Consider the following 13,193-nt stretch of genomic DNA (forward strand, 5'->3'; position numbering starts at 1 on the left):
TTAAAGAATCGCGCCATTGCGGAATGGAACCTTCCAGGTACCTCAGTTCTTGGACTGTTGCTCAGCTGGGCATCAGGCTCGAGGTGGCGCCGAAGGGGGCCTAGCTAATATTGCAGAAGGGCCTGCGCATGGGTATGCTCTGATGACAAAATGCATATTAAAGTAGTCGTATTGCCAACTGTGGGGTGGGATGGGACAGTACCCGATGCAAAACACCGTCCGTCCAGCACTGTTCGAAAGAGGATTCTCTTCTAGATTATCTACTCTTGTGCCTAATAAGGCATAATCTTTTGCTGGTGTTTGGTGAGTGGCGCGACTACGGACCCCAGCCCCCAGTCTCAAGGTGCTACCTACCGTGGCGGGAGACGGGATGTAAGGCGGAACGTAGAAGCTTTGAACGGTGACGTTCGCGGCCTTGGTTAAGCCCACACGGGTGGCAAGGACTCGAAAACAAAGTGTCATGAGGAGTAGTAATTAGGGCTAGAAGGCCTGGGATATATTGTTCACGAAAAAGTATGACAGCAGCGCACAATTCTGGTGCACAAGAGAGCTTGCAAGGTCGCTCGCAGAAATGCTCCTTCCCTTGGTCACGTCCGCCATCCAATAGTGAGGCACGCACCTTCTTTTTTCCCTTTCTTCTTGCATTTCCATTTCGTGCTGCAAATTTCGCATTTAAATCGCTGCTTTCCAGCCAATTCTCGGCAGCCAATAAAAGGTGCTGACGTACTTGACGTCACCACACGCCAGGAGTACCATGGGTGCCTTCTGAGCGCCCTTATCAAAACTAATTTGCGAGAAATTGCATTTTCCCGATTGAACTCCGAACCTCACGTTTGTTTACAGAAACATAAAGCGAATGCCGTACCCCATTCTATTGCAAAATACATTCACTGTTACTACAGTGATAATAGCAAAAAAAAAAAAAAAAATTACGAAAACCGTCGTTTTGAGGAATGCAAATGGCGCTCGACCGCGCTTAGATTTTCCTTCCGCTGCACCTTGCCTTGATGGGAATGAGAACTGAGCTGTGCGGACTGGTTTCGCGCTTCTAGACGACGTTTTTCGCGATTTTCTTTTTTCAACTGTTACCAAAGCTGCAAGGAATGCATTCTACAATGTCATTGGGTAAATCCGACGTGGATTGCAGTTCTATACAAAAAATGTACATATATATATATATATATATATATATATATATAAGAAGCGTGCGGTTGACTCGGCAAATTTCGGAGATCAATTGGAAAAATTCAACCTTTCACGAATGAAGTCTGATTAAAATGATCACGAGTCATGATGAGTCTTCCCCGAGGTTTTTTAATGCGCTTTTTTATCCCGTTAGGTGAAACACCCTATATATCCCCCCAAGTGCTCTCCATTTACCTTTAAAACTCAGCGACATTCAATTCCGCGAAGTTCGCGAAGTACCGCGACCTTCGATTCCGGAAGTCGACCTTCCGCGAAGGTCGATTTCTGATGGACCAACTGAATGTCTCAAACCAAAAGCAGTAAAAAACACAGACGCTATATTCATGGTGAGTTAATGCGCCAAGCAATTGCTCATTTCCGCGCTGTTAGTGTACACAGTCGAATTTAAAATAAGACACCCCACACTTCATTTTGATTCGCAGTCGAACAGGGCTCTGGAATTCGTGGAAGCTCGCGTGGCAAAGAGCATGTAGTACATGACTTCCCCGTGGAAGTTCTTTGAACGCTCAGGTTTCACTTCAGCTCCGCGTACTTACGTGGTGGAGGGTGCAGAAGTGAGCCGGCTCTCATGCTTAGGAGGACAGCATATTGGCTGACACGGTCTGCATTGGTGTCTCTCTCCTGGGATCAGCTCGAAGACGTGGATACTGGACTCCCTCGAATTATGTGTCATGCCGGCTACTGTGGGGGAATACGACGAGTGATCCTGAAAACGTCAGTAAGCAACAGCTATGCTGAGGGGACGTGGGACGTCGATGGTTTGTTGGGGAGTTGCTGATGGGCAAACTTACGTTGCAACCATTGCGTTTGTCGACACATATCGTCGTCGCTATCGGTCTTCTTGTTATTCTTAATTTGTTTTTATCGGGACCGCGGTGCTATCTGTCGTTGAATGTGGTATTTGTGGTGCCATATTTGGCAGCACACACCGTGAACGTAAGTTAATACGTAAACGCTAAGGTGTCAGGGTCAGCGAAAACGAAACGCGGCCAGCCATGCTCTCTTTGCCGTGTCAACAAGCGCCCAGGGCCAACGCCAACAAGGCCTTTCACTGTTTACAGACAGAAGGCACAACCGATAGTTGTCTAGAGCTCCCTGCGTCAGCGGCTACATGTGGCGCCACGCCGTGTCACTCATTTCACTTAAACCATTTCACTGCTTACCAGAGTTCGAGGTAACTCGTTACAAGTAACTCGTTACTGTAACTAAGTTCCTTTTTTTTGGTAACTTGTAACTTAACTCGGTACTTTTGCGCCGTGGTAACTTTCAGGGGAACTCGTTCCTTTTTCGAGTAACTTTGCCAAAGTAAGCCAAGTTAAGTTCCAAGTTACTTTTAAATCGCTTTGCACTCACGTCCACATAGTTTCTTGCTTTCTCTCCGGTTCCTTGATGGCATTTTTTGCCATAAAACGTGATATTCAATCAATGACAGTATTTTATTCAGGAAGTAAGAACCGCTGCCATTGAAATGAAGCTGAACCATTGTGCGCCCACAGGGATCGAGTAAGATGCAAAGCGTTCGAATAGACCTCTACCAGAAAAACGTCATCATGACATTGGTAGACAGACTGAAACCGAAACAAGTCGGAAGGGGAGGGCTTGGTCCCACGAACGGGCACGTTCGCTGTCTCTCATTGGAAGAAAAGTAGGACCAAGGGTCGCGTTCCTTTAAGGGACCATTTCGTAATCCCCTCAAGACCGTGGCTTTCGGGCTCGACCTTGTTCACCTCTAGCTTCGAGCGTAGTTGAATTCTACCAAATTTGTCGCGCTGTCCAACACTATGACGTCATTTGTTTACAAACAGGGAGAGGCCTATTGTTGGACATCAACGAAAACGATCTAAGGGTGTTGCACTCTTCCGCAGGCAACTCAAGGTCTAACTCAACTGCTCATGCGCGTTGCACCTGCGTAATGCTATTTTGTGTCCGAAGTAACTTGGAAGTAACTCGTTCTTTTTTTTTTTTAAGTAACTCGGTAACTGCGAGTTACATTTCAGGCTGAAGAGCTTCGTTATTAACTTAGTTATATTTTTCACATGCGAACTTAACTTGTAACGAGTTCTTTTTTCCAGGTAACTTCTCAATCTATGCTGCTTACAAATAGTGAACGGGTTTAACTCAAGTGAGTGAAAGGGCGTGGCGCCACATGCAGCCGCTTATGTTGGGAACCCTAGACAGCTTCCGGTTAGACAATACCAAGAAAGACGGTTGGTTGCATGCGTATAACAGCGAAAGTCGACTATGAAAGCTGCTTTTGGAAGGTGCGGTGCTGTGAAGTGTTGCAGGAGTCGCAGAAGCTTCCCCTCCGGGCGCCAACGCGTTACGTCACCATGCATGGAGTGGACAAGTAGTATACCACGCTCGTCGTAGCAGCTGTGTTACATTCCTGAAACAAAACAATGGACGAATATGAGATTACACGGACACAGATGGAAAGAAACGGCAGTCACCTGCTTTCCTGAGAGTCAAGAAACAGCCGAGGAATGGCATGACTACTGCACGGGGATGTTGGCCGACCAGAGAATAAAAGAAGTGCTTCCATCGACGCTCGGTGGGAGCCAGGCTTTTTCAAAATTCAAAAGTCGTTTTTATGATTCCACTTTCGTTTTGCAGTGAGATATTTCACAACTGTGTCCAGTTTGTGCAAATGACTGTGGGAATACCGCACGGCTTGAAATCCATTTCGTTGCGAAGTCTCCCTCTAAGCTCTCGGTGACTCTTTAATAAGGGCTGCAAGCATATGCAGAAAAAATTACGGGACGGTTACGACTGCGTAACGCGAATTCCAGCGGTAGCTGGTTGTGCATGTGCACAACCACAGTGACGATTACAGCCTCGTGACCCGTGAAGTGAGTGGTGACGCGTACAGCTGGAGCTAGCGGGACAAAAATATTACTAAAATCGGGACAGGAAATCGGGACACTTTCCGGGACAACGTATGCAAAACGGCTTTTATTATAGCTTTAGATTATTTTAACTTGCTGTGAATCATCGAAACCGTGGGTCTTGCGATACAACCGGAGAGATTTCCCAGGGGGAACTTCCCGTGATGCGATTGAAAAAAGAAGAAAAGAAAAACAGAAAACAAGTGTCCAGCGTTACAATGCTACATATTTTACGTACGTCTGAGTGGTGAAAGAAGCGAGACGAAACTGTGTATCATTTATAGAGCGAAAAATTGGCATCAACACTGATTCACTTCCCGTTATTACGATGACCATAGCGATTCGAGATTCCTTGTGAGCGCCGCGAAGCAACTGGGGCGCTGAGCTGTATAAAACTTTGACACATGGAGGGAGGAAAGCAGAAAGGAGTGGAGAGGGAGGAGCGCGTGGGGCAAAGTGGCCGCTATGAGAAGTGCGACATCGAACATCACACAACCTAACGCTCTATTATACTTTTGCGTCTGTACCGTGAACAGTACATACCAGTACCCTGTACCAGTACCCTGTGGCACATGTTGCATGTATGCGGTCAAATTAACGGTAACAAGCCCAGAACGCAACATATGACAATGGGCAAGTGGCGGGACGGGGACACGCATGAGTCTACAAAACGTTTAACCCAGAATACGACGTTCTAGATTATACGAGTCAACGTCATGTCATTTAAAATTTGTCATTTGCCAGCTTAGGCGAACATCGGAAAGGAATGAATAAGACACGTGTTGATCTACTTTTTAATGAACTGCCCTCCACATGATGTACGTCCGTTCCAGGGATTACCAGAAGACGCATTTCTCCGTTGGATTCATTGGTGAATTTTCACGGCAAGAGAAAGTTTTGCTGAAGTGAACAGAGTTCATGTAAGGTACGTTCCTCCTCTCATCATTCGGTGGATGACCCGTGTAGGTGGACGGATCAGGATCATTGTCGCACCACATGAGCGAACCGGCAACGTAAAACACTTGATCCCGTGTCAAGCCTTTTACGTTCCCTAGAGATACATTTGACTTCTTCGCAGCATTCTGGTACGCCCTCAAGAGGGACATAGACCCAAGGTTGTCTGCCTGATATTCGTAAATGTATTCGCGATAATCATACCTGGCTTTCGGAGCATGCTCGATTTTATTCTCGAGGCAAAAGGTCCGGTATTGAAACTCATTGCGGCTCTTTTCAAACCACGGTGTCTGAACGCCATTGCCGTCGAAGTATTGACCAAGGTTGTCAAAGCCGTGCATCATTTCATGCGTGATACCGAAGCCCAGTGCGCCATAGTTAACCTCTGGCGGAGCTTCAGGAATAAAGAACGGCATCATCATGAATTGCCCAGTTAGTGTAACCACATTCCGTGACGCATAGTACACGCCATTTGGTAGGTTGTGCGGGACTATAGCGACGGTTTCACGAGCGTACTCCGCGTAACCAGTCTCAACACCTTTCCAGAGCGTTTTGGTCGAGTGCCTTTTGACGTTCAACCAGTCAGAGAGGAAAGGTCCCTTGAGGTCGGAGAGGTCCGTGTAGAATGAATCGATTTTTTCCTTCGTCTTGAATCTCGGCAGGAAGCCGAAATTAAACTTCATCAAAGAGATCTTTTCCACAGCCCCTTCGCGGGCTTCGTCGTCCAGCCACGAGGAGTTTCTGAATGAATTCTTAAGTTCGTCGATGATACTGTCAGTCATCATCTTGATGGCCTCAGTCCTTTCGTTGGTCAGCGCTGCGAACATCACTCGAGAGCCAGCGGCGTGCTCAAAAGCACCCAAGGTCATTGCCAGGCACTGACCGGCATAGTCTTCCTTAATGCTGAATAACGAGGCAAAGTACAGGTAAGATGCACATTTCCAAGAGAAGTACAAGCGCATTTCATGTTCTGTGACTGTTGCGTTTTTTCCGAATAGTAGTTGGACAAATATAATTGTGTTGTCTAGGACATTTACTTCCATGTTCTGTATCCCAGTGGATGTATGCCGTTGAAGAGATGTTTGCCAGTCTGACGACAGAGCGTCGTCATCGAGGAAGAGATCCCAGAGCTTCTTTAGCAACACCACATTATTGCCCCTGTACAGCGGCTTGTACCATACCTTATCCTCAGCATCCGTAACATTTTTAACGAGGATGTCGTCGATGTGCGTCGAGTATATTGCTGATAGTACGGTAGACACTCCTTCCGACCGGTTCCGCGTCTGGACCGCCCAGCCATAAGCCATTTCACTGTATTGAAGCACCGGCGGCTCCCGCTCTCTCGGTATGACTTCAAGTATTAGTGGAATATCAATTTCAAATATAAATTCTACCATAACGTCCACTGGTCGAAATGGCACGTTTCCGGTATCATGAATAGTTAGTCCGCGCCGCGTCAGGAAATCTTTTGCGACAGTCGCAGACGTCGTTTCCTCTGCTTCTATGCAGTGCTGATAGAGTGCCGCAGATTTTTCGAATCCGGTTTGCCCGCTCCCCGGGATTCTAGCTTCTTCCAAACTTTTCTGTATGGCGAGGAGATTTTTCCCAGCGAAATAATTGATGACGCCACCCTCCTTGTACAAGCGATACCTCAGCTGCTTGATTCGTCCGCATACGAAAGCGTAGAAATTATCGCAGGGATCTCTGTCCATGTCCACAGCGTCTTCGATTAACCGGCGGATTGTGCGGCAATCTTTTGTTTCGCATATCTTCACAGACTCGTCGTCGCCAGGTCTGGGGGATGTCGTCGTCGATGTCGTCGTCGATGTCGTCGTCGATGTCGTCGATGTCGTCGTCGATGTCGTCGTCGTCGTCGTTGGCAGTGAACGCTCTGATGTTCCCGGAATACTTTCTTTGTCTTCGTAGTCTTCGTAGTCATTCGCGGGAAATTTAAGTTCGGGTGTGAATTTTGGGAGCGTGATGTGTCCAGCTGATGGGGAAACAGTGTCGTCATCAGATGTTTTTCCTTTGCTTTGCGTGATGACCCAGACCGCTGCTGCCATGGCCAGCAAGAGTACGAAGACTAACACCAGACCCAGTATAGCGTAACATTTATCGCTCGTTCCTTGTGGTTCATAGGTGTCCTGTAATGGCACAAAAGTAATTAGACGTTAACAAAGCAACAGAGAGCCAACGAGATTGAGAAAGTATGGTATTGAGGTAGAAAAACTTCGTTTTTGCTGAGCGTGTCCAAGAATCAAGCCAGCCGTAATAACCAGAAGGCTAGCATGCATGCGAGGTAACACAAGGGCACAGGTCCAGCTCCTTCAGTACATCCATCTCTTAGCGACAATAAATAGGGCCCTTCAGTACATGACACACGTACGGCTTCAATACCTTTACTCGATTGAGACTCGCCACACAATACCCCTGGCACCACGTGTTATCCCTGTGCTGCAGAGTCTAAAATGGAGGAACGCAACCACAGAACGACACTAATGTAGAACTCCAATGGGAGAGCCATTTTTGCCCCTGGTGGGGTCCTGTGTATGCTCCCGGCGGGGTCGCTCGGATTTGCTTTGTCGATGGAATGCTAGTATTCAATGTACGGTGCGCGGTCTTCGCATAGCCAACGCCACCTAGATGGAGAAAGCCTGCGCATTGCCTCCTCTCCCTCCTTCGCTACGTCGACATATAAAGTCGGAATTCGACTGCTACAGCGTTTCACCGTTCTGCGAATTCAAGAACCCGCAAATGATTGCAGCTCATCTGGAACCTGCAGGCCTAAACACTTAGGCAAAAAGTGCAAGTGCAATCAGTTTTTAGAAAGATCGAGACCGCTTTGCGCTTTATTTCCAAGTTTTCCCATTTAGTACGCGAGGACGTTCAATCACAACTCGCAGACGACAGAGGTTCTTCTCCGTGGTCACGACCGCTGAAAACACGATCCTGATTGGCTGACTCTTAAATGTTGCGTCACGTCGACGAGCGCGCAGGCTTTCTGTATATAGGAGGTGTTGCAATAGCGCGTGACCCGAGTGCTTTTTCGGGTTTTGCTTTGGCCACGTGGGGTTCAGCAAACTGCTTTGGAATCGCACAGTGTTTACACTGTTCAAGAGAAGCACGGCTACATGCGCAACACACGAGTAAAAAGAAAAGGGGCTCTAACATCACAGCCTCATTTGTCAAGCGCATGCCTCTTCTCTGTCGTGTTTCGTTGAAGTAATCGCTGGGTCAAAAACTATTGCTCCTTAGAGCAATTTTTTTCTCCACCAATGGGACAGTCAACGCATGCCCCGCTCTGCCAGTGTAACAGCTTTTGCCCCTTCCGCGAGCAAAACTATGCCAATCCATCTATGTCAATGGAATGCTCCGTTAGTTACATCACATGAGCGAACTCAGGATTTGATTGGGTTGAAGTTCAAAATAATGAGAATGACCTACAGATGTGGAATCGGCTACTCCAGCTGACTTGTAACGCGGAGTTTACTAGCACAGTCCACCCTGGAGTTAGCCGGGTCCATGAATGTGAAACAAGTGTGAAACGAGTGAAAAACGATTATTCAATGACTGTATTAGGAAATGGTTAGATATGGGCGGGCAACATTCGCATGAGTCACCTCAAAGCTACAGTAGACTGTTCTGTTCTGGCACCATGCGTCCGAACCTGATGTCTATTTTTTAAAGGAGGTAAGAGCTCCTGTCTGCACGTATTTAGTTACGGGTTTAATATATGTAATATTGTTCTTCTACGCTTCGTAATTCTATTTACAATCTATTATTCAATTCTTCTCCTTCATAACTTGTGCAGCGTTAATACAAAAACGCACTTTCTTTCGTATTCTGCGAGTACACGCACCGCCGTCCAGATACCTCTATCCATCGTTACGTCATCTGAAGAATTGTAGCACCCAATCAGAAGCCAACGCGGAGGTACACATAACGTTCTGCTTTACCCTCTTCAAGATGAACTTCATTACATGGCACGCTTTGCGCATGCTCCTAGCCAACAATCATCCCGAATGACAAGGTTTTCGTCTCTGATTTGTTGAAAACGGGAGACGTAGCCCATTTTGTAGCCGCGCATAATATATAGATACATAACAGGCTTCGCCTCTCGTTATCAAGAAATCATGGGCGAGAACGTTGTCATTCGGGAAGATGGTTGGCTAGGAGCATGCTATGTGCTGAAGATACGCACCTATCAAATTTACCTATACAAAAGGTGTCACAGACAACACGTTGAAATCGCCGTTTGGAGCCGACACAGTCGGCAGGCTCGCTTGGTAGAGTTCATAGCTCCTTTAAGGGGGTTTGACAAGATATCCAAAAAGGCCTTTGGCTCGTTTCTTATCACAAACGCAGAACTTACGTTCGTTGCGTTGAAGTTGCCTTCCAGCGTCGCAGGAGTTTCCATCCGATCAGGTGTGCCAAAATGTTCCATATCGTCCATCGCTCCACTTTCTGCCCAGAGCGAACAGAACAGATGCATGTGTCTTCTCCTTCTAACTGACGTGGCGCACAGCCAATGGCACGGGTCAGTGCAAGGGTCTTTTTCTTCTTCTTCTTCTTCTTCCATCACTAAGCACAGTGGCCACAAGCCACGCAGGGCGACTGGCCAGGGTTCCGTGCGGGGTAATCACTGGGGACTCATAAGTCCCAGAGCTTCACACGCGGGACAAGGGGGATGGTGAAGAGGGTAGGAAGTACAGTGGGTAGAATAATATGATTCCAGCCGCACTAATAGGAAGGAAAGAGGCGAAAGGTGTGTGGTGATTCAGAAGCGACCACAGGTGGTAAGGAAGGCGGCGGCACTCGACCCTATTTCAAACCGCCATTTCTCAGTATGGGAGGCTCCAAACGACAGGACGGCGCCCAGGGAAAAGGGAACGCCTTGTCTCGCCAGCGGCTGGGCAAGGTAGCTAAGGCGGGAGCGATCATAGAGGGGGCAGTGCAGGAGAACGTGCTCCACAGTTTCCTCTTGACCGCAGTGAACGCACGCAGGAGAGCGGCTGACACCCGCACGGTGTAAATAAAAGTTCAGGGGAAGGGCGAGGCAGCGCAGACGAGTCAGCAAGACTTCAACTTGACGGGAGATGCGGCGGTCAGCCTGCCAAGCGCGGGAAAGGTGGGCGTACCAGGCTGGCAGCGAGCGGAGAGCAGTCAGCTCCAGGAGCCTTCTGTACCTGGCTCGCGTGATAGAGGCCAGGGGCGGAAGAACGTCAATGAGAGGGCCAGAGAGGAAGATTTTAGCCAGGCTGTCCGCCAACTCGTTGAAAGAGAGGCCACAGTGGCCAGGGATCCATGTCAGTACTACTTCCGTGATGTGGCTATGACTCAGTGCCTGCAGGAACTGGAGCAACTCGCACGAGGTGCTGCTAAGGCGGTGATGACCGATAGGGAGTCGGACAAGAGCAGGATCCTGGAGTATGCACGGGGCCCCAATCTGAAGGCCAGTATCATGGCGAGGAATTCGCTCTCGAACAGTGGAGTGTAGTCTGGGAGGCGTATGGGGCAATGACAGTCCAGCTGGGGAAGACGACGCCGGCATCCGCCAGCTGGGCCGAGACAGAGGCATCATTCGCGACGACAACGTGAGACGGAAACTGGTTGATGTGCGCCGAGAGGTGGGCTTCAAGCCTGGGAGGCGGAGTGTAGGCAAGGCCGGGCTGGAAGGCGTCGGTAACTCGTAGTGCCATGGACGAGACCAGACTGGTGGGCACAGGGAGGGCAGTCAGAGAGGTATTCAGCGAGGCCAGAAGGGGTTCGTCAAGGACGAACTGCGGGGTGTTGGATTTTCGCAATCGCCGGGCGATCCACCGGGTCCAATCGCTGAGAGACTGGTTCTGTCTGGTGGCTAAAGGGCTCTGGCAAAGCGAAAGGAAGGTGTTCACTGTGAGTAGGCCGAACCGAGTCTTCAGAGGGGGAATGCGGGCCTCGGCATAAAGCGCCTGGTTGGCCGTTGGGGAGGCCCATGTAAAGGCGGAGAGCTCTTCTTTCTACAGAGAAGAGCGCATGAGAAGAAGAGAGATGAGAAGAAGAAGAGAGATGACGCATTTATACGATGAAAACGAACAAACGTACCAAAAATGTTCTCCATGCAAACGTTGCTCTCCGTTCATCCCGATTTTTCTATGCTGAAGTCAATATGGCGGTCACGGCACAGTTGCGACTAGCTACTGCTACACGTACCAGATCTCGTTTTGTGTCTGCGTGAGTGGCGCCCCCAGCGGTGAGGCGATGAAACTGTGCTACACTGCCATGTCCCATTGGAGATACACGGAGCTAAGTTCGCGTTGTTAACGATTTTATTGCGCGGAGTTCGGTTATCACGATTTTTTAATCGATTTCCATCGCATAAATGCACCGTCGTGCGCCGCCGGAAGTTCGTACGATATGCAGGGAACGCGCTATGTACGAAAATGCGGGGTTACTTTATCTGCACCCACCTTGTAGACTATATGTAAGAAATAATTGAGAAAAAGATGGTGTCAGATAAGCAGCGTCCAGAAGGACCACCAAACGAGAGGATGGCAAGAAGCGCAATGGGAATACCTTCCGAACGGAGGGGGACGACCAAGAAGGTGTTACTGTAAGATGAATAGCGAGAGCAGACGAGAAAAAAAGTGATCTATGGTCTCATCCAAATGGCAATGAGGAGAACTGGGGGAAGGAATGTGGCGAATACGGCAGAGAAAGAAGTTCAGAAGGGGAACGCGACAGCGGAAGAGCGTAATGGCGAATTCCGCTGGTCGTTTCAATGTAGCATACTGTACCGTGCTCGTGTAGGCTCGGTGTAGCAGTATCGTGTGTCCAGTGGGTTCCAGCCCATTGCAGTGTCGAAGGGAATGAACAGGCCGACATCGCCACAGAAGCAGCTCTCTCGTGTCGGAGACGGACAGGTATTGCGCGGCTGAGAGGAGATCGTCGTTCCGTACTTCGACGCCTCGTGACTCCCCAGGCTTCCCGTCAATGGACCGCTGACATTCTCCTCCCAGCCATACAGAGCAGAGTTGATCCAGCGCTCGCTTTCCGCATGCCTCGACATACCACTCGTCAAGATGCCGCATCAGATCACGGAATGCGCCCCGATGTGGCTCTTACAGCGCAGTGCCGTTACCGCTTCCGACAAGTTGATTCTCCCCAATGCTGTCACTGTGGTACTGTAGAAGATCTAGAGCACATTCTTCTCCATTGCCCACACTACCAACCTTCCCGAACCATACTCTCCGGATCCCTTAACGAGCTGGACTATCGCCCCTCTCTCTCACAACATTGCTTGGTCCCTGGCCATATCCAGCCCACCAACGCTCTGCCCTCAAAGCTCTCTTCACCTTTCTGGATACCACAGTACTTCGATCCTCATTGTGAAGGGGCTCATTATCTCATTTCCTGCATCACCACCACCAATGGGGTAGAGTATCGCCTCTGGCGATGGAACTCTCCAGTCATCATCTCACAATAAAGTTGTTGTTGTCGTTGTTGTTTCACTAATTAGTAATTACTAATCACCTATCACCTTATCACTAATCGCCTATCATCACTATCTACATCAACCGTGAGCTACTCTTCTACTCATATGTAACACCTATACTTCACCGAGGCTTCACACACCCGACAGACAAACACACCGACGCGATGGCCACAATTTACCGACATGGGGGTTCTAATGCTAACGGATTAAAAGACATTGGGTATGTCGCATACTATTCATTTCGGAGTGAAAACAGAATATAGTATAAATAACAAAATGGTATGATGTGCGTACGCTTGGGCTCCAATGGGACTATAGGGGTGAAGCTCGTTTTGTTTATTTCTGTAAAACATAAAAAAACGTTACAGAAGAATGCTCACTGCATTCACCTGTAACGATTGTCTGCCACCACCACTGCGACTTGTACGTTGGAACATAAATGGAACCTCTGAGATAATGTTGATCATCTCCAAATTTGAAATCAAAATCATCGTTTGGACTTGAGAAACGCAGCTCTAGAGAGCAAATGCTCAGAGCGCACCAAAGAAACAAACAAAAGGCGCTTTACCATTCCTTATGCACTACATGCAGTGGTGACCTACTCCCCTATGGGAGTACGTCATGCATACGAAAATGACCAAAAATGTCTGAAAAGAAAAAGTCCATACATAGTG

The 13,193-nt window shown here is 48.5% G+C and overlaps 1 protein-coding gene across 1 annotated transcript; it reads right to left on the reverse strand.

The window, feature by feature from the left end:
• Positions 1–4,871: 4,871 nt before the first annotated feature.
• Positions 4,872–9,566, reverse strand: LOC135388791 (neprilysin-like). The gene is made up of 2 exons (XM_064618591.1): positions 9,418–9,566; positions 4,872–7,189 (listed from the first exon to the last, which is right to left on the reverse strand). Exons 1-2 carry the CDS (start codon positions 9,535–9,537, stop codon positions 4,928–4,930), a joined length of 2,382 nt encoding a protein of 793 aa, XP_064474661.1. The 5' UTR covers positions 9,538–9,566; the 3' UTR covers positions 4,872–4,927.
• Between the last annotated feature and the right edge of the window lie 3,627 nt (positions 9,567–13,193).

This window comes from Ornithodoros turicata, chromosome 3 (genome assembly GCF_037126465.1).
Source record: "Ornithodoros turicata isolate Travis chromosome 3, ASM3712646v1, whole genome shotgun sequence".
NCBI lineage: Eukaryota > Metazoa > Arthropoda > Arachnida > Ixodida > Argasidae > Ornithodoros > Ornithodoros turicata.

Coding starts and splice junctions, on each gene's coding strand:
- LOC135388791 (XM_064618591.1), bottom strand. CDS start 9,537: ATGCATCTGTTCTGTTCGCTCTGGGCAGAAAGTGGAGCGATGGACGAT. Junction 7,190..9,417: donor GCAACTTCAACGCAACGAAC/GTAAGTTCTGCG, acceptor GTGCCATTACAG/GACACCTATGAACCACAAGG.